General features: G+C 43.5%; 2 protein-coding genes across 6 annotated transcripts in view; one reads left to right on the forward strand and one right to left on the reverse strand.

Annotated features, from left to right (window-relative positions):
• Window positions 1-6,135, forward strand: part of DMTF1 (cyclin D binding myb like transcription factor 1) — a 45,321-nt gene extending 39,186 nt beyond the window's left edge. For all 4 annotated transcript variants that reach the window (XM_014853366.3, XM_014853369.3, XM_014853368.3 and 1 more), the window contains 5 exons: window positions 17-102; window positions 2,483-2,638; window positions 3,206-3,586; window positions 4,420-4,567; window positions 4,784-6,135. In XM_014853366.3, coding sequence (XP_014708852.1) covers window positions 17-102; window positions 2,483-2,638; window positions 3,206-3,586; window positions 4,420-4,567; window positions 4,784-4,893 — 881 coding nt within the window. In that variant the 3' untranslated portion in view covers window positions 4,894-6,135. The remainder of the gene's footprint in view (window positions 1-16; window positions 103-2,482; window positions 2,639-3,205; window positions 3,587-4,419; window positions 4,568-4,783) is intronic.
• Window positions 5,952-26,924, reverse strand: TMEM243 (transmembrane protein 243). Of its 2 annotated transcripts, XM_014853370.3 has the most exons (5): window positions 26,678-26,817; window positions 25,732-26,028; window positions 9,385-9,435; window positions 7,955-8,059; window positions 5,952-6,567 (listed from the first exon to the last, which is right to left on the reverse strand). In XM_014853370.3, exons 2-5 carry the CDS (start codon window positions 25,807-25,809, stop codon window positions 6,445-6,447), a joined length of 357 nt encoding a protein of 118 aa, XP_014708856.1. In that variant the 5' UTR covers window positions 25,810-26,028; window positions 26,678-26,817; the 3' UTR covers window positions 5,952-6,444. The 2 variants fall into 2 exon arrangements, with proteins under 2 accessions (XP_014708856.1, XP_044623950.1); XM_044768015.2 differs by having other exon boundaries at window positions 25,732-26,924.

Genomic DNA, 26,924 nt, shown 5'->3' on the forward strand with positions numbered 1-26,924 from the left:
CTTGTTCTTACCACAGCTTCAACAGACTCTCCTGCTGCTACTGTTGACTCAGAAACAATAACACTAAACAGTGGAACACTACAGACGTTTGAGATTCTTCCAGTGAGTAATACTTCACAAAGTAGATATTGGCCCTTTTTATGCATAAGAAAGATCAGTTGGTATCAGTTTTAGAAATGTTATATAAGTAAATGAAATATAAAAAAATAACTGGCATTAAGTGCAACTATGTCCATGATTTTGACACGTTTAAAAAACAATATAAATCAAACTTAGGCTTTTACAATCACTTTTAGTCTTTTTCTTCATCCGTATATAAACCAATAATAAGCTCTTTTTATATATGGAAATGATAGTGCTAATGAGTAGAGTACATACTGTGGGTTTGTATTGAGTCATAAACAAATAAATAACCAAAAAGTTCATATTGGTTATTTGAGAAAAGGTTTGTGGAATGAATTATTTAACAACATTCTTTCAGTAAACACTGCACTGGCTCCTGCACTACTCCAGTCCTACATGGTGTAGCCACTTTGGAAAAAAATCTTACAGTTCCTAAAAAGGTTAAACATATATAGTTGCCATTTGGCCCACCAATTCTAATCCCAGGTATACCTAAGAGAAATGAAAATATATGTCCACGTAAAAACTTGTACATGAATACTCATAATAACCAAAAAGTGTGGAAACAACTCAATTGTCCATCCACTGATAAATGGGTAAATAAAATGTGCTGTAGCTATACAAACAATTATTTGGCAGTAAAAAGGAACGCGGTACTAATACACGCTATGACCTTGAAATATTATGCTAAGTGAAAGAACCTAAACACAAAATACCATATAGTGTGTGACTCTCATTTATTTGAAATGTCCAACTCTGTAGAGACAGCAAGTAGATTAGTGGTTTATGCTAAGAGGTTTTGGGGAGAAATGGGGCATAACTGCTAACCTAAATGGGGTTTCTTTTGGGGGTGATGGAAATTTTTTTTTAAAGTTCCAGTTCTTGCCCGGCTTTCTAAAATAGGTAAACCCAGAATTACCGCATTTTTCGTGAAGAAAGTGTACAGTAGGTTTTTATTTAAATTACGTCAAGATTTATTTGCTGTGAAGAACCTAAGGGGCATTAGTACAAGAGTTTATTTATCCTCTCCACAGCCATTCTCACGAGGATGGTCAGAATAACAAAAGGTTCTCTTTGGAACTTCTGCCAGCAGCTTACTTAATCTGAGCCTCCGTTTCCTAACCCAGTGGTCTCCAGAATAGGCATATATAAGATGACCATTTGTCACAGGAAGAAAAAAACTTGATTTTACTTTTTTTCCCCCTCTACCTCCCACCCCGCCCCCCGGCCAAATAACAATACATACACATATATTTGGGGTATGTGTTTAGGTTTTTATTTATGGGGTCACAATCAAATATTTAGATTTCTGATTTACTAAGAGGATGATAATAGTGCCTCAGCTTCAAAACTAAGAGCATTAAACGTATTTAGGTATATTAAATAAAATACATATATATAATACATATATGTACATATAAAGTATTTACTATATTGCCTGACCATATGTGATTAATAAATACAACCCCTAGGAAAATGATCAGCTTTCACTGTTATGGAGAGGAAGGAAAGAAATTGAGTTTCCACTGTGTGCCAGGCCCCGTAGTAATCATTTCTGATCCTCACAACTCTCCATGAGAGGTAGTTATTATCCCCACTTCAGCAAGAAGGAAACCGAGATTCAGTGAGTGGGTATCCAGGAGAGCTGCTCTGGCTGAAGTCCACAGGACCACGTCGGACTAAAGAACAGGCTACGTATGTGACTAACCTCCAGCTCTAAGTGCAAATACTTTTCCTTGAGGGCATTAGGATCAACCAAACAAATTATTATGTAGAAGCTTATTATCATGAAATCATTTAACCAGCTTTTCACATAGGAATTTTCTTTTTCTTTTAGCAGAACACTAATTGCTATTTCTGTACATTTCTCCTTAATATAAAAAATATTTCCTAAAATCATACTATGAAAAATATCTGTTCAAGTAAGTAAACACTGCTATAGTGCCTTTTCAAAAATCTGAAGCTTTTTCCCAAACTGGGAGACTGCCAGTTTTTACATGCCACAGAAAAAGAATAAAGAGGGAAGATTGGGTGTGCTGAGTTACTGCACTGGAAACAGTGGCTTAGGTGACTATGTCTTGGTGCCATGAAACAAAAAGCTAAGACCAGACCACAGAAATATCCAGGAGTGAAGAACATCAAACCTCCAGGCCATGTAATGACTTACAACAATTAATAGTCAAGATTATACCCTTCATTTTATTACTTGTTTGTACCTTCACAATTGGTAAGTACATTTGTGGCTAGTAAATTAATGTTCCCATTTTGGATGTAAAGCTAGACTTAATGGATACTAGTAAATCTGCATCGTCAGTAGTCTGTTGCACCTGTGCTGATCTTAGTTTTCTTTTTTCTTTAGTCTTTCCATTTACAGCCCACTGGCACTCCAGGCACCTACCTACTTCAAACAAGCTCAAGCCAAGGCCTTCCCCTAACTCTGACTGCTAGTCCCACAGTAACCCTGACAGCTGCTGCTCCTGCTTCTCCTGAACAGATCATTGTTCATGCTTTATCCGTACGTCACCTTACATAAATTGCTTGATTTTTCTAGTTCCCGTAGAGAAGACTGACTAAATGATAAGTGTCACCAGAAATAACAGGATGTTTTTCTAGTTTTTAATACAACCTGTGGGTCTTCAATAACAGTATCTCTAGGGGTAAAAATCAGTTTTGAGCTCAGTTCAAGTATTTGTGTGCATGTTAGGGACCAGGATTAGTTGATACAAAATATTAACAACCAAAACTAATGGAGAACATTTATTTAAACAATTCCTACTGCTGTTGTCCCAGGGGCAATATTTTATACCATCACTGTGCCTTCACTGGGGTATATCCTTTCTGTCTCCTTACATGAGGTGGACTTACCTTAAGGGGAATAGGGACATTAGTAGAGCAAAAGCCTCATTTGGTAAAGAACAGGGGTTCTAGAAAAATAGTCATAAGCACACTGTAGTTCCAGAGGTGAGAGTGTGGGAGGGGGGTCACTAGGATACCACTTATAAATGCCATTTGTTGCCTATAACTTAAGTCTGGTAGGTACTTTTTCATTTTGCCACTGATCATTTTCTTTAACACTTTACAGCCGGAACATTTGTTGAACACAAGTGACAACGTCACAGTGCAGTGTCACACACCAAGAGTCATCATTCAAACTGTTGCCACAGAGGACATCAGTTCTTCCATATCCCAAGCAGAACTGGCTGTAGATAATGATATTCACTCATCTGATTTTCCTGAGCCTCCAGATGCCCTAGAAGCAGACACTTTCCCAGATGAAATTCATCAGCCTAAGATGACTGTAGAGCCATCATTTAATGATGCTCACGTATCCAAATTCAGTGACCAAAGTAGCACAGAACTGATGAATAGTGTTATGGTCAGAACAGAGGAAGAAATCTCTGACACCGACCTTAAACAAGAGGAGGAATCACCCTCTCATTTAGCCCGGGCTTACGTTACTGAGGTAAGTTGCACTTAAGGGAACAGCCTAAGAAGTTCTTGCCTTGAACTCAAATCTGAAGTTTGGAGAGAGCCTAGAAATAATTTATGGGGGGATATCCTCCAGTACCTTCCTCTTTTCTTTAGACAAACAAAGTGCAAACCCCTGCCTGTGACCTCACAAGTATCAGTCAACCAGCAGTGTTGCTCTGTCTTACCCTGGTTTCTCACTAAAACCTTTCCCTCTTCACTTCCAGTAGATTCAAAAATGTTTGTTGGAACCCATGGAAGCATTTTCCTGAGGGTGGTTAGTAGATCTTTGTGATTCAGCTTAGGAACATCACCCCATAGCATAACAGTGTTGTTTCTCCTATATTCAGGGGACCTATAACTGAATTGATACTTTTAAGTTCTTTTTTTGTTAATATTTAGTACGTTGGAGTATGAGGTTATTATTTTGTCCATTTTAAGACCTTAACGTTCATATTTTTTTTTCTTTTAAAAGCTGAGGAGGATTGGCCCTGAGCTAACATCTGCTGCCAATCTTCCTTTTTTTTTTTGCTTGAGAAAGATTAGCTCTAACATCTGTGCCAGTCTTCCTCTATGTGGGTCACTGCCACAGCACGCCTGATGAGTGGTGTAGGTCCGTGCCTGGGATCTGAACTCATGAACCCAGGCCACCCAAGCGGAGCACGCTGAACTCAACCACTATGCTATGGGGCCAGCCCCTTTATAGTCTAATTTTAAAATGAGATTAGGTTTGAAAGGATTTAACTTTCAAATATTAACATGTTTGTGATCTTAAGGAAAACTAATGAGGAATATGAGTTAGAATCTCTCTTTTTAATTATTATTTAGGATTTAGAATCTCCTACCATAGAAGAACAAGTTGATCAAACAACAATTGATGATGAAACGATACTTATCGTTCCTTCACCACATGGCTTTATCCAGGCATCTGATGTGATAGAGACTGAATCTGTCTTGCCTTTGACAACACTAACAGGTACTGTAATACAACTCCATCATGTGCCTGATAAATTTTAAGGGGAAAACCAGGCAGTCAGACTTTTAATTCAGTTATTCTAGTTTTTCTTGATCCAATAATAAAGATAATAGTCTCGTTAAATTTTGCACTTTGGGAGAATACCTACTCTAAATTCTTGACATGGACTAGAGAACATATACATTTAAGACTAACTTGAAACTTAACTCATTACAGATCCCATACTCCAACATCATCGAGAAGAATCAAATATCATTGGATCATCTTTGGACAGTCCTGTTTCAGAAGACTCAAAGGATGTTGAGGATATGGTAAACTGTCATTAGGTAATTCTTAGAAACAGCTAGTTCAAGCAAAGAAGCCACACTGTTAATTACAACATCTCCACAGAAATAGGAGCAACTCCCAAAAGGCTTAATTTACCAATTCCTCTGGCTTTTAAATAGCTACAATGCTTAAGCCACATAACAGCATTGCTGCTATGACTTTTTACCTCCTTTAAATACATCAGCTGAGGTCTAGTCTTACGACACTGTGTAGCTGAGTGCAGTATGGGGTCTTAACTGCATACAGAGATCCCTGTGATTAGTGTTATTTGTCAGCAGGGACTTTCATTCACTTGAGCTACTGAGAAAAGTTTAAAATCACCAAAGCTTAACTACTCTGTTTTAAAATTCATCTCTAAAGATCAGACAAGGCTCTCTATCCAGTCTCAAGCAGACCTCTTTATATTTCAGAGAAGTCACATCAACATGGTCTAGAGCTTACCAGTGACCTTCAAAAAGATTAAGTTTGAGACTTGACCAGCCTACAAGTACAGAGGCCTAGGTAGGAGGTGACTGTGTGGTGCTTGTTTTTGGTTTACCCATTGCTGGCAGTGGGAGCGGATTTAGGGTGGGTAAAGAGAGGAAAGCATTAAAAGAGTTAGGAAAATTCACTACAGGTTTTTTTATTATTATTATTACTTTTAAAGGGAATATGGAGAGTAGTAACAAAACTCACCAGAAGCTAAGTAGAGTTTTCACCCTCTCAGAACCCACTGTCATCAGTTTACAAAGTTAGCACTTTGAAGTAAAATTAAACTAAATGGGAAGGGAAGTAAAGTTGCCTATCCTACACCATGACTGTTTCTTGTATATGTTTTGCTATATAAATTATCCAGGAAATAGTTGAAGGAGGGTATCAGAGTTTGCCGTTCACTTAGTGTATTAGCTGGTGGGGGTGCATCACAACTTGTCCCTCTCAGGCAATTTTAAAAAACAAAATTTGCTTCTATAACAAAAGGAAACAAATCGAGTCATTCCTCTACTAGAGAAAGTTAAGCCACGACTAGCCTATGGGGGCTTTAATGAATATGACCCCTATAGAAAAGTCACAAAAAAAACCTTGTGTAAATTATTTTATTTATTATTGTAATTAGATCTTCACAATCAAAGTTGTCTTTTCACCATCTGTCTTTTGTTAACGTGAATTTAAATTGTAGTTGTAAGCAAAAGTTGGTTGCCTAGGGAACAATAATTGTATATTCAGTTTAACAGAAATAAAAGAATATTTGTCTTAAAATACAAGATTGTTACATAGCCTTTCGCCATGCAATTACATTATAAAAAATTTTAATTTCAAAAGTGAAAATTACTTGTGCTGTTTGAGCTTTAAGGGTTGAATGTGTAAGTGCAACATCAGCTCCTTAAAGAAAAAGGAAAGTGATCTATGATATGTCTCCCCTGCAAGAGGGAATTTAGATTTACATTTAACATGAAAATCATGTGTCAGACGTCCAGATGCAGGAGATTCTTCCGCATACCTTATCCAGCGCTTATTCACAGTCCTAATAAATAGCTTTGAAGAGACCTGGTAAGTACTTCTCCTTGGGAGCCTCACTTTCCCACATCATGGAAGTACAGGTTTGCACATATACATAACATGATGATAGAAAATAAGATATAGTAAATTAGATTTCTGAATTTCGGTTCTAAGTCTCCTTGTCGATACCAGTAGATCTAAAAGAAGAAGAATTAAATAAAAGGTTAAGTAATAGCCACTGGGCCAAGTATTAAAAATTTTAAATACAACTAATTTTTTCCACGGTGACCAATTTCATCTGTATATACTTTTTCCCATAAGTGAGACAGTCTTTATATTAATCTACGTTCTTAAGACTAACGCAGCCAGAATTTAATTCTTATTCTTTATAATTTAAGTGGTACCAACTAAGTTTCTACAGCCAGGATCATACTTAACTCCTGCTTTCTCAGTTAACTCTGTTCTATGTTTAAATCAATAGAGTCCACCAATCATTTGGCAAGCCATCCAAGAGTATATACCTTCTAGATGCAGTTTAAATATATTTGCGTAAAAGGTACAACTCTTTTAGGTACTAGAAGGGGGAACAACTTTTAAATTCATATAACTGATTCAGACCGCCCATACAAAATAGAGCTTGCACATGCATAGATTTGGTTTAAACTAGGTCGTCATTAGTCACTTCTGGCTTTGGGTTGGGAGTAGGAGGAGAGCATCTCTGGTAGCTTTATTCCAAAGGCTCCCAAAGTGGGATGGGCCATTTCTTCCCTCAGGTCCCAGGAGTCTAGCAGAATCAGTGAGTCAGGCGCTTGGAGAGGTCCTCTGGTTTAATTTTAACTCAGATAAGCACATTACTATTATGATTTAAGCCATATGTGAGTCAAAACAATTGCTTTTAAGGGTGTACTATTTTGATGCTGCCTCTCAAGGGAAATGAAACAACAATCAGCTAATGATGAGTGACTGAACACTTGGCAAATACCCAACTGAAGATCTAAACTTTGTTTCTTTACCCTAAAGAAAGGCTTTGTAGTAAAATTGAACATTCTTGTGACAAGGATACAACTGGAGCTTTAGGTTTCCCAGGAGATTTTGGTGTTACTTACTTTCATTTGAGGAGATAAGCACAGAGATTTAAATAGACTAATTTTATAATTATCAGAAATAAATCCAGAGTGCTGTATCTCTTCCCTAAGAGCAGTAATGTCATTTCCCAAAGCCTGTTGGGCCCTGTGTGTAGTCCTTGAAGGAAGATGAATTAATTAAGTTACATCAAATCTTTGGCTACCTAAGTCTTTTAACTATTTTTTTCTTCCATTTTCTTTTTTTTTTTTTTTTTTTAGCTCTCAAGGGAACAGTTTCCCTTTAGGGGTACAACTTTGGGATTTAGGAGAAAAGATGGAAACTCAGACTTTTTTTTAAAAAAACCTACAATTAACGTTGAAAATTCTGACATCCTTTCGGGGGACGCAAAGTGTAATTAGAGATACCCTTTCGTATAGACCTGGACTAGGAATCTGTCCTAGGCACTGCAGCCACCTTCAGCCCTCAGGGATACTCAATTGAAATTCTGAAGGTACTCACAAGTATGCAGGCGGTAATACTAATCAAAGAGATGCAGACAGCAAAAAATATATTCAACGGTTTCGGAGGTAGTTGAGGGAAAACAAAAGCACTGATCAGTGTTACCTGTATGAAGAGAAATTACGTCAGGCCTCAGGAGTAATTCCAAGACTTGGTTAGACTGGAGTCTAGGCAATTTAATATTATAAAATGCTTCACAGTGTAAAATGAAATGTACCAGGTTTGCCTTCTGGAATGTTAATGTTAAATAAAATATTGTAAATATGTTCAATTGTGTTATTTCTTTTAGCACTTCCTCCTCCTAACCTTTTCCTCCTTTATGATAGGAGACAAAACATCACAGAGCAACCTTTGGAGGAAAACTAGCTAACCTCAAAATAACCTCTTTGTTAACAAAGATTAGAAAGCATTTAAAACCTCATTCCCAGGATTAATGATTATACTGGGGAAAGTTTTAACCTTTTTGTTATCTTGAATACTCCAATAAAAAAGATAACCAATGGGGCCGGCCCGTTGGCACAGCGGTTAAATGCACATGTTCTGTTTCGGCAGCGCAGCATTCACCAGTTCAGATCCTGGGTGTGGACATGGCACCGCTTGGCAAGCCATGCTGTGGTAGGCGTCCCACATATAAAGTAGAGGAAGATGGGCACGGATGTTAGCTCAGGGCCAGTCTTCCTCAGCAAAAAGAGGAGGATAGGCAGCAGTTAGCTCAGGGCTAATCTTCCTCAAAAAAAAAAAGATAACCAAAATTGTTTCTGTTTGACATTACGAAAAATACTGAAAGACAGGTTTCTAATACCCTACAGTTCTGTTTCTACCATGGATATAGCATTATACCCATTCTTTTTATTAAGAAGTCACAGAAACAAACTTCACTAAAATTCTCTTAGATTTAATGAAAATGTCACAGAAATGTCACTCTCAGACTATGGGAAACATAGCTTTGTTTTTATTTTACTGTGATAGCAACTAAGCCTTATTATACAGGATGAAAAATTACTATATGCTGACCAAATAATCTTTTTAAACCAGAAGATAAATGAATGTGCTTTAGGAACAATAAACAAGGTATTAGCCAAAATGGGGGGCAGTGGGTTATGTACAGAAGGGAGTTGGTGGTTGCCACTTAACATGTCACAAATTTACTAGGCAAACAAACATGGCAAACTCAGAAAACCAAGTTATTTGACTTATGCTACTACATTATTCAACTAAGGGGCAAGAGTGCAAATCAATTTAGCTACTCCAATTACTAAGTGTAGTATAAGTGGCAATAAAATAGATTTAACTATGACTGGAATACTTCACATGCTCATGTACTGGCCCCTTTTATGTGTAATTTTGAAGAGTTAATTGAACCACAATACTTTTAAGTTTTCAAAACTTTCATTAAGAGCCTGGGTGAGACACAAGATAAAGATACTTACTAGAATCAATAAGGATGTTAAGCTGCCAACGACCAAATTGATGATTCGATCCTGAAAGAGAGAAGAGTTTTTGAGCCATATGATGGATCCGTGGCCCTTTCAGAAAGGTAACAATGCTAGGCATTGGGGTGATTTAGAATGAAGAAACTAAGATCCTGCCCCTTTCTGAGCTTTACACATACATACAACTGCCTGACAAGGCAAAGTGTACTGAGCCACTGGAGTGGAAAAGGTACCTTGGGAAGACAGGGACAGCTAGGTGGAGAAAGTTTCTTGAAGGGACAGGACATTTTTACACTAGACTAGACATTTTACACAAGATGGAAAGGACTGAATGGAGAAGGGAGGCTTACAAATAATCCACCTGCTGCTGGGAACAGTATGAGCAGAAGCAAAGGGACAGGAGCACTGGGATGGCCAGTCCAGAGCCTCAGTAAAAAGCATAATGAACCAGACTATAGATGATGTCAAGTGCAATCATGAGTTGGGACCTATCTGTGATACAGCTTAGATGTCCTTGTCTAATGTAATCTAGAAGTAGATGCTACTGCTGGGAAGCCTCATACAGTGCTAAGCTGGAGGGCATCTCAGACCATCTAGTCCAGTGGTTTTCAAACTTCTTTAATAGCAAAAGGCTTCAATATATGAACAAAAGAACAGTCATTTGCTTCTGCAAGGTAAAGGCAACTATCCACAAAATGAAGACAACCCACCATCTAGGAGAAAATATTTGCAAATCATATATCCAACAAGGGGTTAATCTCCAAAATCTATAAAGAACTTACACAACTGAACAAAAAAACAAAACCAGGATCAAAAAACGGGCAGAGGATATGAACATTTTTCCAAAGAAGATATACAGATGGCCAATTGGCATATGAAAAGATGTTCAACATCACTAATCTTCAGGGAAATGCAAACCAAAACTACACTAAGATTTCACCTTACACCCGTTAGAATGACTACAATCACTAAGACAAAAAAAAAAGGTTGGAGAGGATGTGGAGAAAAGGGAACCTTCATACACTGCTGGTGGGAATGCAAACTGGTGCAGCCACTATGGAAAACAGTATGTTGGTTTCTTAAAAAATTAGAAATACCATACGATTCAGCTATTCCACTATTGGGTGTTTATCCAAAGAACCTGAAATGAACAATTCAAAGAGATTTATGCCCTATGTTCAGGGCAACATTATTCACTATATCCAAGATGTGGAAGCAACCCAAGTGCCCATTGACTGATGAGTGGATATATACAATGGAATACTAAGCCATAAAAAAGAAAATCATCCAATTTGCAACAACATGGATGTACCTTGAGGGTATTATGTTAAGCAAAATAAGACAGACAAATACCGTATGATTTCACTTTGTACGTGGAATGTGAACTAACACACAAAGAGAACAGTTTAGTGGTTGCCAGAGGAGAAGGGGGTTGGAGGGTGGGCAAAATGGGTGAGGGGCGCATTTATATGGTGACTGACAAATAAGAATGTACAATTGAAATTTCACAATGTTATAAACTATTGTGACCTCAACACCACCAAAAAAGAATCAGAAAGAAGAAAAAACAAAAAAAGAATCATTTAATTGAATGAGGAGCCTGGGGTCCTACCCATTTAACTTTCTTTTCACGCCCATCTCCACCTCAACCAACTCCACAGAATGGTTTGAAAAACTTCTGATCTAATCCAATCCTAATTTTACAGGTTAAAGTAAATTTAGACCCAGTGAGTATGGTTAAATTATTTGCCTCAAGTCATATAGCAAGTTAGAAGCAACTTTGAAACAAGATTTCCTAAATCAGGGTCACTGGTTAGATACAGTTTCAGCTACAGGGACTAAAAGGTTAAAAGTAATATTTTACATGTATGTAATATTATTAGCAATACATATATTACTGATATATCTATTAGGCTAATAAAAGTTATTTACAGAGCTTTTACAGAATAAGGTCATAAGGGTTTACGACCTTATTAGGAAACACTACTTTTAGACCCACGAGAAGACCAAGCAGTCTTATTTCTGAGAAGTCAAAGCTGAGTAATGGATCAGTAGGCTTAAAGATTGTTTTGGGAACATCTGGCAGAGAACAGCAGGATATGATATGCAAGCAGCCAATAAACAAGAGCTCAGGGATGGGAAGGGCAGAGGAACAAGCACAGAGCAACTCATTTCCAAGTTTCTGCATTTAAAGATAAGAATCCAAGTAGTTAGAGGCAGGCAGGCAGAGGTGGGAGGGAAGAGTGAAGGAAAGCCAAGTATTATATTGAGTGTGCATGATCTCTCCAAGGACAGACCACACTCTCCAGACCAAAGCCATTGCAGTCAAAAGTTATACAGGACAAAGGAAACTGAACTCCAGCCACACCCTTACTAACCTAGGAGGACTCAGAATGGATCTTATCACCACCTCATGTGGGGAAGCCTGCACAGCACAGAGGAGTCTGAAATTAGGATCATTTGTTAGGGAAGAGACCCAGGGCAAATCACTGATCACTATTATTCCCACACTAGACAAATAAACGTGGGTGTGCTTGACATAAAATGTGTATATAAACAATCTATTAACAGGAGCCCCATTGTTTTTGTGAAACAAAACCTTGTGAAAAAGGTTCAACTAAACTCTTCTGGTCTATTCTGAGAAGTCAAGATATCTGCTCCCATCTCATAAATGTGTGAGCTCCATGGTTTTGCAAGAGTTTACGAAGGTCTCCATACCTCACAACAGCTCTTACCAATAGAAGCCAATGAAGAGGTGCAGGTGAGAGGTAACCAAGAAGAAAAATCACAAATGTCCAAATACCAACCAGGGTCCAAGCAGGGGAAGAGGAATACTGGTGAAGGGACAGTAACTATTCCAAGAGCTTTGGCATAAATTCTCTTCTAAAAAAATCCTGGGATGAAATGGTATTATGACTGTTTTACAAGTGGCAAAATCAGAGAAATTGAGAACTTGCTCAAGGTCTCAATACCAGTAAGTGATGGAAACAGGATTCAACGCCAACAGAGCAGATTCCATTTATACTCCTCACTGGAAGAGCAACTTAGAATGCTGCTGGTCTAGACAAGATATCAAGCAGCAGACTGCACCTTAGAAAGCCTACTAGCAAAATACTAGAGAAAAGTGTTTATCTTTCAGAAATGAAGATTTCATCGTAAGTGACCTTTTCAGATTGTTGAACATATCCATGTAAGCCTAACTAGTTCTAATCATTCACGAAAATATACTGAAACTTAAATGAATACTTCCCTGCTTCCCTTCCAGACAGCTCACTGAACAGAATTCCAAGTCATTTTCATGAATATCAGTTATCCTACTGTTACAATGCAGTTTCTCTGGGACCCCCAAAGTAGGGGGAAGTATTTGGCACATGGCAGAAGTGTTTCTCTCAGTTTTCTTTCTCTAAGCCAAGGCCTTGGCTTCAAGGCTTCTGCTATCAAAGTAACCATGAATTCAAGCAAAAGAAACGGCAGAGTTAACTTTGGAAGACCTCCCACTTTTAAGCTCTTTCTTCTAAACGCTTGCTACACAAAGACCCAATGGCAGCAGCCTCACCTGAGAGCCTGTGAGAAATGCAGACTCTTGGGCCTTGCCCCAGGACCTGCTGAATCAGAATCTGCATTTTAACAAGATCCTCAGGTGATCTGTGTGCACATTTCAATTGGAGAAGCACTGCTCTGCAGTTTAGAGTCTAAACTACACCATTTAGAATACTGATAAGTTCAAGTCATAGGCTAGAGACCCTCCCCTGGGCCCTGAGGTTATATTTCAGGGCTTTAGCTGCTCCTTAGCTCCCGTTCTCCAAAGATAAAAGAATAATGGAGCATAATTATACAGCCAGTTAATTAGCATTTCAAAGGCCAGTTTTAGAACTAATATGCTCCAAATCAGAAATGGAGTGCATGAAGAAAAGAGAATACTGCAGTTAAACTTTGCTGTTTATGGAAGGAACTGAAACTTAGGTGATTTCCACTTCTATAACTAGTCTCTATTAATTCAGTTATTTAATTTCTCACAGAAACTAGCTCTGGCTCCTCCCCAGTTCTACTGTTAGCCTATTTTCATCTCCCAAAACCGCTCTCCCCTCCCAGAGCTTTAAACCTTGTACTGTTTTTATTTTCACTCCCCAAAGAAGCTTGACAGGATCAGAATCAGCCTTGATCCTTCCTGCAGAGAGACTAGGACAGGGAAGCAGGATATCCTTCTCAAAGACAGATACTCAGCAACAGGTTGAGAGACAGGCTTAACTCTTAAAATTGTGCTTGACCTTCCATTTCCACAGTACGTTACGTTTTGCCTACTTCCGGAATGGATCTAAGAGCATGTGCTATGACAGTAAAATCGTAACCCATTTAAGCAACAATAAAAAAAGCAAGGCAAAATTTCTAAAGGAGTTTGGGGAATCGAAAGAAGGAGTAACAGGGTTTACAAGAAAAACTCTGACTAACGAAAACTGTTCTGATTTAAGCTCAAATGTTAGTCCTAGGACTCCTGGCGGCCAAGTGGGAAGTACAACGGGGTTGAAAAGTTCTAATAAAAGTAAGCATGCTGGATCATTAGAAGAGGCAAACTTCTGGGTCTAAGAGAGTCTGCTGCATGGGTCTATGCCAATACAGGGACACAGAAAATGCAGCTATTTCATAAATGGACATTCCTTGTATTGACCCATAAGAAAAGCTACAGGCACAATGTTCCCCAAAGAGTGAGATGTGGAGTGGGCGGTGGGATGGCTGACATACCACACGCTCAATTTGACTGCTCATCCTTCAGAGCTCAATTCAAACATCACCTCCACTGTACATCCTTTCTGGACACCATCCTCAGGCACCTCTCAGGATATGAAATGTCCCTGTCTCAGGGTTCCCGGACTTTACACTTACCACATCAATATAAAATGTATTACCTATCTCTTCAATTAGGACCAGCAGTTAATTAATGGTGGAAGAGAGCCTACCTGTTTCCCTTCCCCAGAACCTGGTACACTGTTGGCACTCTATGAATCTTGGTTAAATGAGAGAATCATAAACAGAAGGGACCAACAGCATTTTCCTGAGAGGGCCTCTCACCAACAGAGGCTAATCTCATCACTCATCTGGGGCCCGGCTTGTCAGAATCTCAGCTTCTGGTCAGAACAGCATGTGGCCTTGCTGCTCCAGGATGGACAAAACAGCACAACAGAGACTATGGTCCTGCAGCCCAAGAGGTCACGTTTTTGCCAGCCATGGAGGTCCAATACCCTAATGGTGCCTCCCAGGCTTGGCTCCACTGATTCCATGGAAATATCCATAGTAAACCATCTCCAGGGTCCAGGTTTCCCCAGCCTGAGTCTAAACCCAGCTACTCATTTTCTCCTACAGCAGGACCAAGCACTGGTTTCAGAGGCATGACAGCAACCCCTGCTGAGGAATTCATCCTTCAGCAGTGCTGCTCCGCACGCCCAGGGAGAAGCAAAGAAAGACAGAGAAAGCTCCTTGCAGAAAAGAAAAACCCTGGATGGACAACGCCAGGAACATTTCCTTCCACACTCTGGAGGGAGAAGGTGAGGACAGAGGTGAGGGTAAGACTGGGAATTCCATTTTCAGTGTTACTTCTAACTTTCTCTGCAGCTCCACGAAGTCCTTCTCCTCAGACAACATTGCAAGCAGCCCTGTACACCCACACCCCTCCCCTAGGACTCTCAGGTCAGTCTTCACCCCTCACTCCTGCAAGTCCTCTGTCAGCCATCCCACCCCCTGAAACCTGTTCCATGTGAGCAAACTGCTTCTTGGACTATGCAGAAAGCTCTTCCTCACCCTGGATTTCTTTGGCTGCCTGTCTCTGAACGTTCTCCCCAAGAAAGCGCATGTCACCCACATACTCATCCGAGGTTCACTAGGCAGGAGGGAATGGGGACAGGGCATTCCCTGCTCCCCAGGCCAGGCTGAGATGGCAATGTCAGTAATATCCTCTGCAATGGTCTGAAATGTTTGTGTCCCCCCAAAATTCCTATGTTGAAATCCCAGTGCCTAATGCGACAGTATTAGGAGGTGGGGCCTTTGGGAGGTGCTTCGGTCACGACGGTGGAGCCCTCAGGAATGGGATTAGGGCCCTTATAAAAGACGCTCCAGAGAGCTCCCTTGCTTTTGCCATATGAGGACACAAACGGAAATCTGCAACCCAAAAGGCCCTCATCCAACAATGCTGGCATCCTGATCTCGGACTCCCAGCCTCCAGAACCGTGAGAAAGAAATGTCTGCTGCTTCTAAGTCACTCACTCTGTGGTATTTTGTTATAGCAGCCCCAACAGACTAAGACAGCCTCTACTTTTAAAATATATGTCCCTAGCAGTCCCAGGCCAACTTCTCCCCTCCCTCTTCTCAGTTACCTCAATTATTTCAGCACCTGCTTTGCCAAATCCCACTTCCTCCATCCCTCTCCTCTACTGTCCCTGAATCTGGTCTTCACCCACATCCAGTGACGAGAGTATCCCCAACGTGTTACACCCGAGGGCTCCCTGCCAATCTCTGACCATGGACTCGGCAGTTTCAGCAATACACGGAAGACTTGCTGCTGGATGTGTTCATCTGCTCTTGATGCACTGACAACCCAGTCTCGAGTCACCCTACACCCTCAACCACTTCTACGCTCTGGCGTAAGCTTTGCTGTGAAGCCTTTAAAGTGTCCTAACTGCACCTGCCGGTTTACTCATCCACCTCCTCCTCTACACTGTAAGGTCTGGGAGGCCAAGGGCCATGTCTCCCTTGTGCACTGTCAGATTCTAGGCCTCTGCGTGCAACTGTCTGGCTGAAATCCAGCCCAATGCTGCACTCTCCCAGCTGTGGTGCATCCACACCTGTGGAGGCTGCCACTACCCAGCGTGGAGATAACCTTCCTCTGATTGTACCAAGGTGCCGCTGTATCAGTGAGTGGTGGCATTGGCCATTTCCCTCTGCCAAGCAGAGTGCCCAGCATATATCAGATGCTCAAATATTAGCTGAAAGAACAAATTAACTGAGTTTACTACAAATTGGTGTTTTCAGCTAGGCCTTCACTGAATTTCCATGGCCTTTTATTTTGGGTTGACTGTCCCTGTCTCTCTCCAGAAAGTGGTCTGAAGCTCTACCCCAAGTCAGGTTCCCAATCCCACTCTTGAAGGCTGTACAGCAGCAGACATCCTTACAAAAAAAGATGCCAAGAAAAAGAGGAAAATTCCTCCCCCTATTTCCAATCCTTCCAGCCAGAAGAGGACCAGAAGGAAGGCAACTTGTTTCTCTGCCAATCCTGCACCTATTTGCTGGCTCAATTAATTATCTCCATCCTCATCTCTATGTGGAACCTCTCCCTCATGGAGTCCATCTGTGGCCCAAAAATCTCAATTCCCTCCAACATGAGAAGAGCCTTCCATCTATCCTGCTTCCCACTCTGATATTAAGTATTCATTCTCTACTCTTTTTATATACTGTTAGAAAGAAAATAAAACGGATAAATGAAGAGTGACCAGAGTGGAGATGAGGGGCTATTTTTTAAAAGGAAGTCAAAGAATCTCCTCTGAGGATGTGACACTTGAGCAGGGCCATTTATAAGAAAAAGGAATGAGACATGCAAGGATCTGGGAGAAGGGTACTGCAGATAAGCCAGGGCAGCAAGTGCAAAGGCTCTGAGGCAAGGGTGAGCTTGGGAACTGGATGAACAAAAAGCAGCCCAGGATGACTGAAGCTTAATAAGGAAGGAAGAGGGGAGAACAAGGATTATTTAACACCTTCTTATCTTTCCTCCATATATGCTCCATGAGAAAAGATACACTATCCAGCACATAGCACATTTCCTGGGATGTAGTATGCACGTGATTAACAACTGAATAAAGGAATAAACATATGCACACACCTACAGCCTCCAGAAGAAACTCCACTCCTAAGCACAACTGCCAGGAGCAGAGGATGTGTAAGAAAGGATGCATGAGAAGGCGGGCACAGCCACAATCTGCAACTCGCACACTGTGACCTCTCGAACACACCATGCCCTCCACTGCTACATGTAGATCTGAACAACAACGTTTCCCTCATTTCTAGCTAGAGAAAAGCAGAGGCAGTTTTAAATGTTTTCTTTATCTCACAGACTCACATTTTGAAGCACCTGTCAGTTGTGAATATTTTTGTATACCCATCCTACTGGATTCTCCTCATAGGTACATGTACTTGAAATATACAATTTTCATTAAAGCACCACTTATGGAAATGAGATCATGGTAAAAATAGAAAACAAACATATTCCACATGTTTAAGGGGCAAGATGATCTCTAGATCAGGTCCCCAGAGGAACTGTCCAATCTGTATGTACTCTGCCCTCTGGAGTGGGAGGCACAGTGCAAGGACTGTGCGGTGAGGAGTCTGACAGATCTGACTTATACTTATTCTCCTGCCATCTGCCTGCCTGTGACTTTGGGTAAGTCCCTTAATTTTTTTTTTTTTTTTTTGAGGAAGATTAGCCCTGAGCCAACTACTGCCAGTCCTCCTCCTTCCACTGAGAAAGCCCGGCCCCGAGCCAACATCTGTGCCCATCCTCCTCCACCTCATATGTGGGACGCCCACCACAGCATGGCTTGTCAAGCGGTGCCATGTCCGCACCCGGGATGCGAACCAGCAAACCTCAGGCCGCCAAGAAGCGGAACATGCGAACCTAACCACTGCGCCACCGGGCCAGCCCCTAGTCCCTTAACTTTTAAGCCTAAATTTCCATATTTGTACAATGGTGGAACATGAAGGGTTGCTGCAAGGATTTGGAGATAATGCACATAAAGCCCCAGAACAGAGTGACATTTAGTAGAGGGTCGGTAAATGGTTGCTAATGTGGTATTAGTATTATCTCTGCTACATCTAATGGGGCATCTTACCAATGAGAGATAGGGCTACTCAGAGCTGAGGGGGAGTGGGCCCCATACCCTGGCCCCAATTTGAAATGCATTCCATCACTCCCATAGGGACACTCAGGTTTGTGAATGCACATGTCCCTACAGCTCAGAAAATATGGTCATATACCAATATATGACCTATAGACTGACCCAAAGAAAGAAAATGACTCAATTCAGTAGACCCAGACAATTCCCACAGACCTGCAAAAAACGATGTCTATGAGAGGCTTCTTTCTGAGAAGCCAGCCTCAGTTTAAGTTTTTTATACAATATCATGTTATCTGTTTACAACTGGCCTCTGGGCTGAAGCTCAGCAAGGAAAAGAGAGAGTGATGACTTTAATTGCACGAGAGCCTGAAGCACCACCTTTTGTTTTGGTGTCCAGTGTTCCGGGTTTCTGAACACCAGCCCCCACCTTCTACTGTCAGTTCAAGATGTCCCTGCAGCTTACTTTTTGGTGATGCTAATTCTCACTTCACTTGAAACTTAATATACACAAAATCAAGAACTAGGTAAGACATTGTGCCTAGTGCTAGAAAAGCTGGAGAAAGGAGGCAAGGAGCTTATACTCCAGTGGGGAACCAAGATCTATACAAATCCCTCACAGCACAAGAAGTAAGCGCCAGGGGGCATCTCTGACCGCCAGGCTCCTAGGAGGGAGGCAGGCTGGGTGGTAAGGAAGGTTCTAAAGCAGAGAATTAGACTGCGCAGGGTTCAGATATTTGGAGGAGGGGGCACTACAGAAGGGAGAACATTTCCCAAGAGCAAGGAGGCAGCTGAAGGAAAGGGGTCCACGGAGGGGTGCCGGCCTGGATGGGGCTTCCACGGAACATGAGTGAGACCGGGGATGTCACCCTCCCTAGCACCAGCACCCTCTGAGGAGCTTTCTAAACATACAAATGCCTGAGCCCAACCCGCAGTGATCCCCAGTCCTCTGGTCTGGGGAGGGGGAGAGAAAACTTATTATAGGAGAAGAGAAAAAGTCATGGCATCCATCCTCCTGAACTGTTTCTCCAGCAGAGAAAACAGCAACTAAAAGTGGTTTGGCAGGCTGGAGGAGAGGCAAGAGGACGACTGACCCAGTCCCTTGGATGACTAGCTCTGCTTTGAGTGAGACAGGAGTTATTCCCAGAGGATCACCCAGAAGCTCTGTCAAGAGAAACAGCTGGAAGCCCAGACTCCTCAAAGGACAGCCTTTGGGGCTTCAGGCAGGGGAAGGGGCAGCAGGCAGACACAACAATCTTAAGCATAGTTTTGTTCTTAATTAAGCAGCAACCCCATCAACACCCCCCCCCAAAAAGGCAAGAAGTAGCACTCTAATCTTACACTATTATTTGCAGTAGCCAAATGCTCTAAGTTTGAACTGTTCGATTTGGACTACAGGTCACAAAAGACCTTTTTCACTGTTTTTGTTTCCTCTTTTTTACAGGGAAAGGAGGGGAGGATGCAAGAAAAATGCTTTAGTACACAGACCTTTTGCCTTTGAAACCAAAGATCTGAGCCTCAGGGCTCACTAATTAGCCCCCCTACACAGAGGTCCCCCCCATCTTATCTGCTAAGTTCAGTGTAAGCGCCTTCCCCCAGAGTCACTCACTTTTCTTATATTACATGCAAATAAGAATAAAGGGACAAGAACTGTCACTACCCTTCTTAAAGGATGAATCGCTTATTTTGTGATCAGTGAAAAGCAGTAGAATAGGCTGGTCTAGAAACCAGCAGACACTACATTCCAACAAAGTGTAGGGCTCCTCCCTTTCCTGTTTGCACTAGCTCTGGGATATGGTTTGCTCTCTTCCCCAGAAAGAAGGAGAGAACCATCCTCTCCTTCCCCTGCTAGGTTCACCAATCCACTGTATGAAACAGATTTCCAATGATTCAGCAGCCAGCTGGCAAATGAAGAAATCAAGACTGACCCACAAGCCCCGAGGGTAAGTTAGTGCCCTTCCATTAAGGAGAGAAAAACACAGCCCCAAATGTGTGTCATCCACACTGGGGTGGGGAAATCTCCAGTTTTTAGTTCACACTAGGGGAGGGAAGGGAGGAGGAGGAGATGGGGAATCCTAAAGCAACATTTCCCAGAGGGCGTTCTGTAGAAACTCCTCTGGCATGCTCCTGGTGGGATGAGGGGAGAACTGAGTAAGGCCTTATGCCAGTGCTAAAAGGCTGCACCACCCAAATAGCACAGGAAGTACTACTCACCCGCCCTCTGCAACTAGAGTCACAATGAAAACTAGCATATCAAAGGTTCTGAGAAGTCCCACAGTAAAGAAAAATCTTTCACGAACATGACTATAGAACCACCATAACCAATAATCCACTTGCTTTTTAGAACTGCACTGTCCAATGTGGTAGTACTAGCTACATGTGGTTACCAAGCACCCGAAATGTGGCTAGTCCAAAATGAGGTGGGGTCTAAGTGAAAAATACACACTAGATTTCAAAGGCTTAGTACAAAAAAACAATGTAAAAATATCTCCACCTTTTATATTGATTATATATTGAAATGATAGTATTTTTGATGTATGGAATTAAATAAAACACATTACTAAAATTAATTCCATCTGTTTATACCTTTTTAACATGGCTACTAGGACATTTAAAATCATATATGTGGCTCACGTGCTATTTCTATTTGATAGCACTCCGTTAGAAAACTCCAAGCTATAGCACAGATATACTGTATTATCGTGGAATTCGTGCCACATTTGTTTTTCGCCTAAAAGATATGTGCCACATCCCAGAACTTGGGAATGGATAAAAACAGATGGAAAAGGCATCTGGACATTCTGACCAGGATTCATAAGACAGCCCTCCTAGCAATACGTAATTCCAAAGGTATCAAGGAATAAAGGAGAGAGGTGTCAAGATGGCAGCATAGGCAGACTATGAACTCACCTCCTCCCATGGGCACAACCAATTTACAACTACTCTGGGAACAACTACCCCTGAGAGAGCACTGAAAACTAGATAAAAAGAAGCCCCCAACAAGAGACAGTCCTGACAGGTGGAAGAGACGGAAATTCCTTTCTGGAGAGAAAAAGCCACCTTTGGGAGCCGCCGTGCTTCATGGCCAACCAGCAGCAATCCTAAGGTATGCAGCCATCCCTGGAGGAGGCTGGGATCTGAGGGGGGGAATGTTACCACTATAGGCATCCTTTGGACTCAGCACAACTAAGACAAGTCTCATAATACCTGACTTTGCTGGCTACTAACAACAGGGAATACCCCTAGAAAAGCTATCAGACATAAGGGGGAAAAAAGCCAGCTCTTAAAGGGCCCACACACAAATTCACTAGTTTCAGAAAGCATCCTAAAAGCACCAGAAAGGTACACAGTCCTTTGGTGAAAAGAGACTCACCTGATAGGCTCTGGGTGCATCTCGGTGAGAGGTGAGACCTCTCCAGAGACTGAGACATTGGCAGTAGCCATTATTGAGACCTAGTACAGGCATGCAGACACAGACGCTTGCAGATGCCACTGGAGTTCTTCCCCTGGCCCGTTAGTCCAGGGTCTGCCCCACCCACTAGAGCACCAATTTAATCCAAGTCAGCCAGAGCAGGCAGCCTGCCCTAGGGCCTGGACCCACCCAACAGTAAGCCCTTGGGCAACTGGTAGGCCTGAATAGGCGGGATGCCTGGATCCTCTGCATCCAGGTGAGTAGGTCTGCCTCTGCTGGGCAGGGTGTGTGAGAGAGCCAGTGGAGTGTGTGGGGGCCTTTGCAGTGGGGCAACTGGGTCCACTTCAGGGGGTCGGACACGCACATGGGGCAGGACTGTGTTGACGGTGTGTGTGGTCCTGTGTGTGTTGGGACTTGTCAGCTGCAGAAGACTTGTGCTTCTCAAACAGCCACACAGGGGATTGGCCCCACCTTCCAAAGCCTGAAACAACTCGGTGCTCCCATGCCTGGTGCCAGCCCCACTCAGCTGCAATCCTGAGAGCTGAAAACAGCCTTGCAGGCCAGAGGCCTACAGCAATTGTAAGCCCCTGAGCCTAGCAACCAGCCATGCTGGAGGCCAACTCACTTAACAGAAAAACTGCAAGAGAACATGCTATTAGACCTTGCAGCCAACTGTGCTGGGGCACCCCATGCCCGATAAGTGACTGAAGGGACCACAGAAGCCACATGCCGCTGAGCATTACAACCAGCTGGCCAGGGGGACAGCCTAGCCTCCCTGGGCACCCGCAGCAAAAGCAACCCTGCCACGACAGAAGGACATATGTAGCCCACCCAGGGGTCACTCCTGGAACATCTGGAAATGGTGATGAGAGGGAAGCACACGGCCGGGCCTCATAAGGCATCTCTTACATAAGGCCACCTCTCCCAGATCAGGAGACATAGGTGACCCACCTAATACACAGATATAAGCACAGAGACAGAGGCAAAATGAGGGGCAAAGGAATCCATTCCAAGAAAGGGGACAGGACAAAACCCCCAGAAAGAACTAAATGAAACAGAAATAAACAATCTACCTGACGAAGAGTTCAAACAAGGAATAAGGGATACATTTCTTACAAAAAATGAACATCTTTCCTTTTTTGTCTATTACCTCTCAGATATTTACATAACACCAGAGGACTGTTTCACTTTTGCCTTTCACACCATGGCTCTACCTATAAAGTTATTCCTAAACATCATGGTAAAGACTGAATAAATTTGGAGTTTGGTAACTGAAATCGGTATGTGCAATCAGTACAAGTGAAGACAGAAATTCCTTCGGGGAGTGCGCACGAGGGAGCTGCTATTACAGATTCCAGTATCTTTCACTCATTCCACAACTTTGGGCAAAGCACTTCACCTATTTCCTGTGAAAGGGCAATAGCGTGTGAATGTCTACAGTCCTTTTAGAAGCATGTGGCACCAAGTACTTATTATCCTAGTCAACTCACGGAAAGGAGTTGGTGAAACATGGTCAGATGAGTAGTTGTGTGACTGAACAAGTAGCCTGCTTTGTGGTTCAGCTTCCTTCGTTGTAAAATAGTTATAACAACGTCCATTTTATAAAGGAATTCAGTGACGGAACAAGAGAAAGCTGAATGCCTACCTAGAACGTTGCCTGGCACTAAGGAAACACAGCTTCCCTCCAGAAGTTTCTCTGCTCTGTGGGCTTCAATCATCTTTGCCTTAAATTTAAAGACTGGACCTAAAGCTCTGGTCCTTTCCAGATTTAAAATTGAGAGGCTATATATGGTCAGTTGTTATAAGGCAAATAAGATTATTAAAAGCTCAGACGACCTGTCAGACTATGACAAGAAGTGGGTTTTCCCCATTCCGGATTTTTCTCCTCAGAAGTGATAGTTCATTGACATTATTTTCCACTGTAAAGTGGCTGTTGTGTCCAGTTTCCTGGCATCTAAAGAGAGCAGGCTGGGAACACCTGCACACAGGGGCCAGTGAAGGGTTTCTCAGGCTCCCCAGGAACCCGCCCTGCTCTGGCAGTGACTGTCCTCCGTGGGAATGGCTCCACTGTAATCTGTCCCATCCTTTCATGACTGAGGCCCCATTCCTGTGTCTTGCTTACTTCAGGCCCTCAAACAAAATCATTTGCTGTCAGCAACAACAGATGACCATCCTTCTTCAGACCCAGCATCTCAATTTATAAGAAACATGTTTTCTCCCATCCTCAGACCAGAGGTCTCTCTCCTTTCTGTATAATTTCTCTACGTCCAATCACTAAAGGGAGCAATTTTGAGAGACCTGCAATTATATATTATTCTTAATGTTTTCTCTGAGTAGCTGAATCTACTTTACAATGCCTAAAGTTGCCTCAGTGATGCTGGGGCTATATATTCGTGGTCTAAATAAGTGTGCAATAAACACAGACACATTTGGAATAGTAAAGTTTTTGGATGGGTTTCAAATGGATCATATGCAATAGGAAACGTAAGCCATTGACTATTTAAGCCCAAGTCAGTCAGAAAACATCAATATTTCCAAGCGTCTATATAAATCAAGTCCATTCCAAGTCATCTACCTCAGTTAAAGGAGGGTTAAAGGAGGTCAGAAGTCTGGATCACCCAGAACCCCAATCTGTGTGCTAGGCACGTTGGGGAGATGCTAAACCTCTTATCTCCTGGGACAGCTGGGCCGCCAGATGCCTTGGGTCCAACCCCTTCAAGCAGCAAGCTGCCTCCACTCTCCAGGCCCAACATCCTCTTCTAGTCAAACCCCAATTTACAGGCATTCATATCCGAAAGCCCAAGGCTACCAGAGACTCTGAATGGAGCAGCCATCCTCTAAAGTCTTCCCCAAGCTGCCCAAATAAAAATGACCAGTTTCTCCTCTGTCCCCCAACATGCCTTCTCCACACCCCTGTCACAGCACAGAGAGCACATAACACCAAATCACAGTTGTTTACATAATCCCCTCACTCCAACTAGGCTCCTTGGATCCCCAGGACCTTACCCATAACGCTCAACGAGGTTAGCAGAAATAGGATCATCTACTGGACTAGAGCCATGCTTCTCAAACCAAGCACACTGGGGGCTGGGATTATGCAAAACCACAAGATAAATAAGGTGCACCTTCCTAGAGATCAAGCTTAAAACATTTTCTTAGTAAGACACTTGGCGAAGAGAAAGCACAATCCACACGGAGTTTCAAAAATAAAGTAACAGCCTTGTAGCTGCTGGCAGCTTCCAAATTCAAGGCCCCACCCGAGACCGCCAGGTGTGCCAGTCCCCAGTCCTTTCTGCTAAAGGCTCCCGTCAAAGCTGAGAAAGCCAGGAAGCTCTGGCCTCCACTCGTGCTCTCCTTTTTGAGAGGCTGAAAGCACTTTGTCAGGGGTCAAAGATTACCAATGCTACTTTCTAGGTGGGAAAAACAAACAGGCTAATCTTGCGAAAACGACTCAGAAAGTTAATGCTAACGATAGGAAAACAGCTGTCTCCAATTACTGGCCCAGGACATCACATGATTAAGCTTGTAAGAAGACATTATACTTTTTAAAGCCTAAAATAACGTACTCTAGTTTGTTTGGGTCCAGACACCCTTTGATCACTTCCTGGAATGGAGTGCCACCAAACAAAACCCTCATTTCACGCCTTTCCTCTTCTTTGCTTGGCAGCCTCAGCAGTAAACCCTCAAGGGCTCTAGATAAACAGAAATCAGAAGCACCCCTCTGTCTCTCGGGAAAGCCTTAGGGGCACATCTGAAGCCTCCCGAAGGTCAGCACTCCAGCTGGATGTGCAAACATCCCAGCCACCGGCCCCTCCGGAGAGCGGCTTCCGCACTCCCCTGAAGGGCCCCCAACAGCACAGAACTTTCTGAACTTTTCCACCCTGTCCCAAAGGAGATGAGTGGCAGGGCAAACATCTTGAGAAGGAAGTGGGGTTGAAGAACCAAATCTTTCTTCCTACAAGTGCCTTCAGGGGTCGCAGAAGGACCAAGCCAAGACTCTGGGCTGAAGGGCTGACAGGCTCACTCACACCCAGGCCTGGAGTCCCGGCCCGCACTCACCTTGGCAGACGTCTCTCCGAACAGAGGTCTGTTGTCCAGGCCACTGGTGCCGTAGGTCCTGGTAGAAAAGTCCTCCATTTTGGGGTTTCTTCAGTCTCCTCAAGCCTCTCAAAACAGAATCAGCATCACGTGCCGAAGTCTCAGGTCCACGTTTCCCAACGCCGCCTAGTCACCGCGCACTCATAGCCGAAGCCCCGGTGGGTCCGGGAAGTCCTGGCGGCGGCGGTGGCTGGGCGCTCAGAGCCGGAGCACGCGGCCGCTCCGCCCGAGCCCCGCTCTCCTCCCCATGAGGAGCAGCTGCCGCAGGAAGTGAAAGGAAACAAACACGGCGTGGCCGACTGACCGCGGGCCGCCCCGCCCCGCAGTGCCCACTTCCCCAATCTCAGCGCAGTGCCCCGCGTGGCTCGCGGCCGCACGGCGCGGCAGCTCGCAGACCGGGTCGGCTTCCCCTCGCCCCCGGGCTCCACACGAGTCCCATCCCCACCTCCACCCCCGTTTCTTTACACAGTAATTTCCCGTGCTTTCTAAATTTGCTGCAGTGAGCACGTATACCTTCAAGGAGGAGAAAAGTTTTCTTGGAAGAATTCATTACAAGCCCCTCTCCAAGCCCTCTGCACCTCTCCATCTTCCCCCACCCCCAATTCCCGAGCGGCGGGAGAAGTGAAGTTGCCTAAGTAGAGCCGAGCGCTCCGCGGACCCCTCCCGCAGCGCTGCGGGTTCAGGTGGCAGCCGTGGCGGCGCCAAGCAACTTGGTTCCCCTCTCATTTGTTGCATCTGCCCGCGGGCCCGCGTGCTTTCCGCAGCTCTCCTCGCTCTCTCTGCGGGAGCCGCGGCTAGAGCAGCAGCCTGGGCAGAACCAGGTGAAGAGAGTCCCGCCTCGGCCCTGCACAGATTGGCCACCCTCCCGGGAAACGCCCCGCGCCGGCCCCGCGCCCGCAGGCCAAACCTCCGCGTCCCCGGCCGCCCGCACGCTGGGAAGTCCTGGCCGCGCGGGGTATCGCGGGTCTCGGGTTTACACCCGCGCCGGGATTCGGTGCTGAGGCTTCGGGGCGCGGGCGAGACGCGTGGCGAAGAAAGAAACCTTTCTGGCCGGCGGAGAGCGGGCGCGTCGGCCGGGCGCCGCGCTGCGGGTCCTCTCTTGGCCCCCCAGGCGGGATCCGCGGCCGCTGTCGCAAACCGACTCGGCCCGCCCA

Source organism: Equus asinus, chromosome 1, assembly GCF_041296235.1.
Source record: "Equus asinus isolate D_3611 breed Donkey chromosome 1, EquAss-T2T_v2, whole genome shotgun sequence".
Classification (NCBI taxonomy): Eukaryota; Metazoa; Chordata; class Mammalia; order Perissodactyla; family Equidae; genus Equus; species Equus asinus.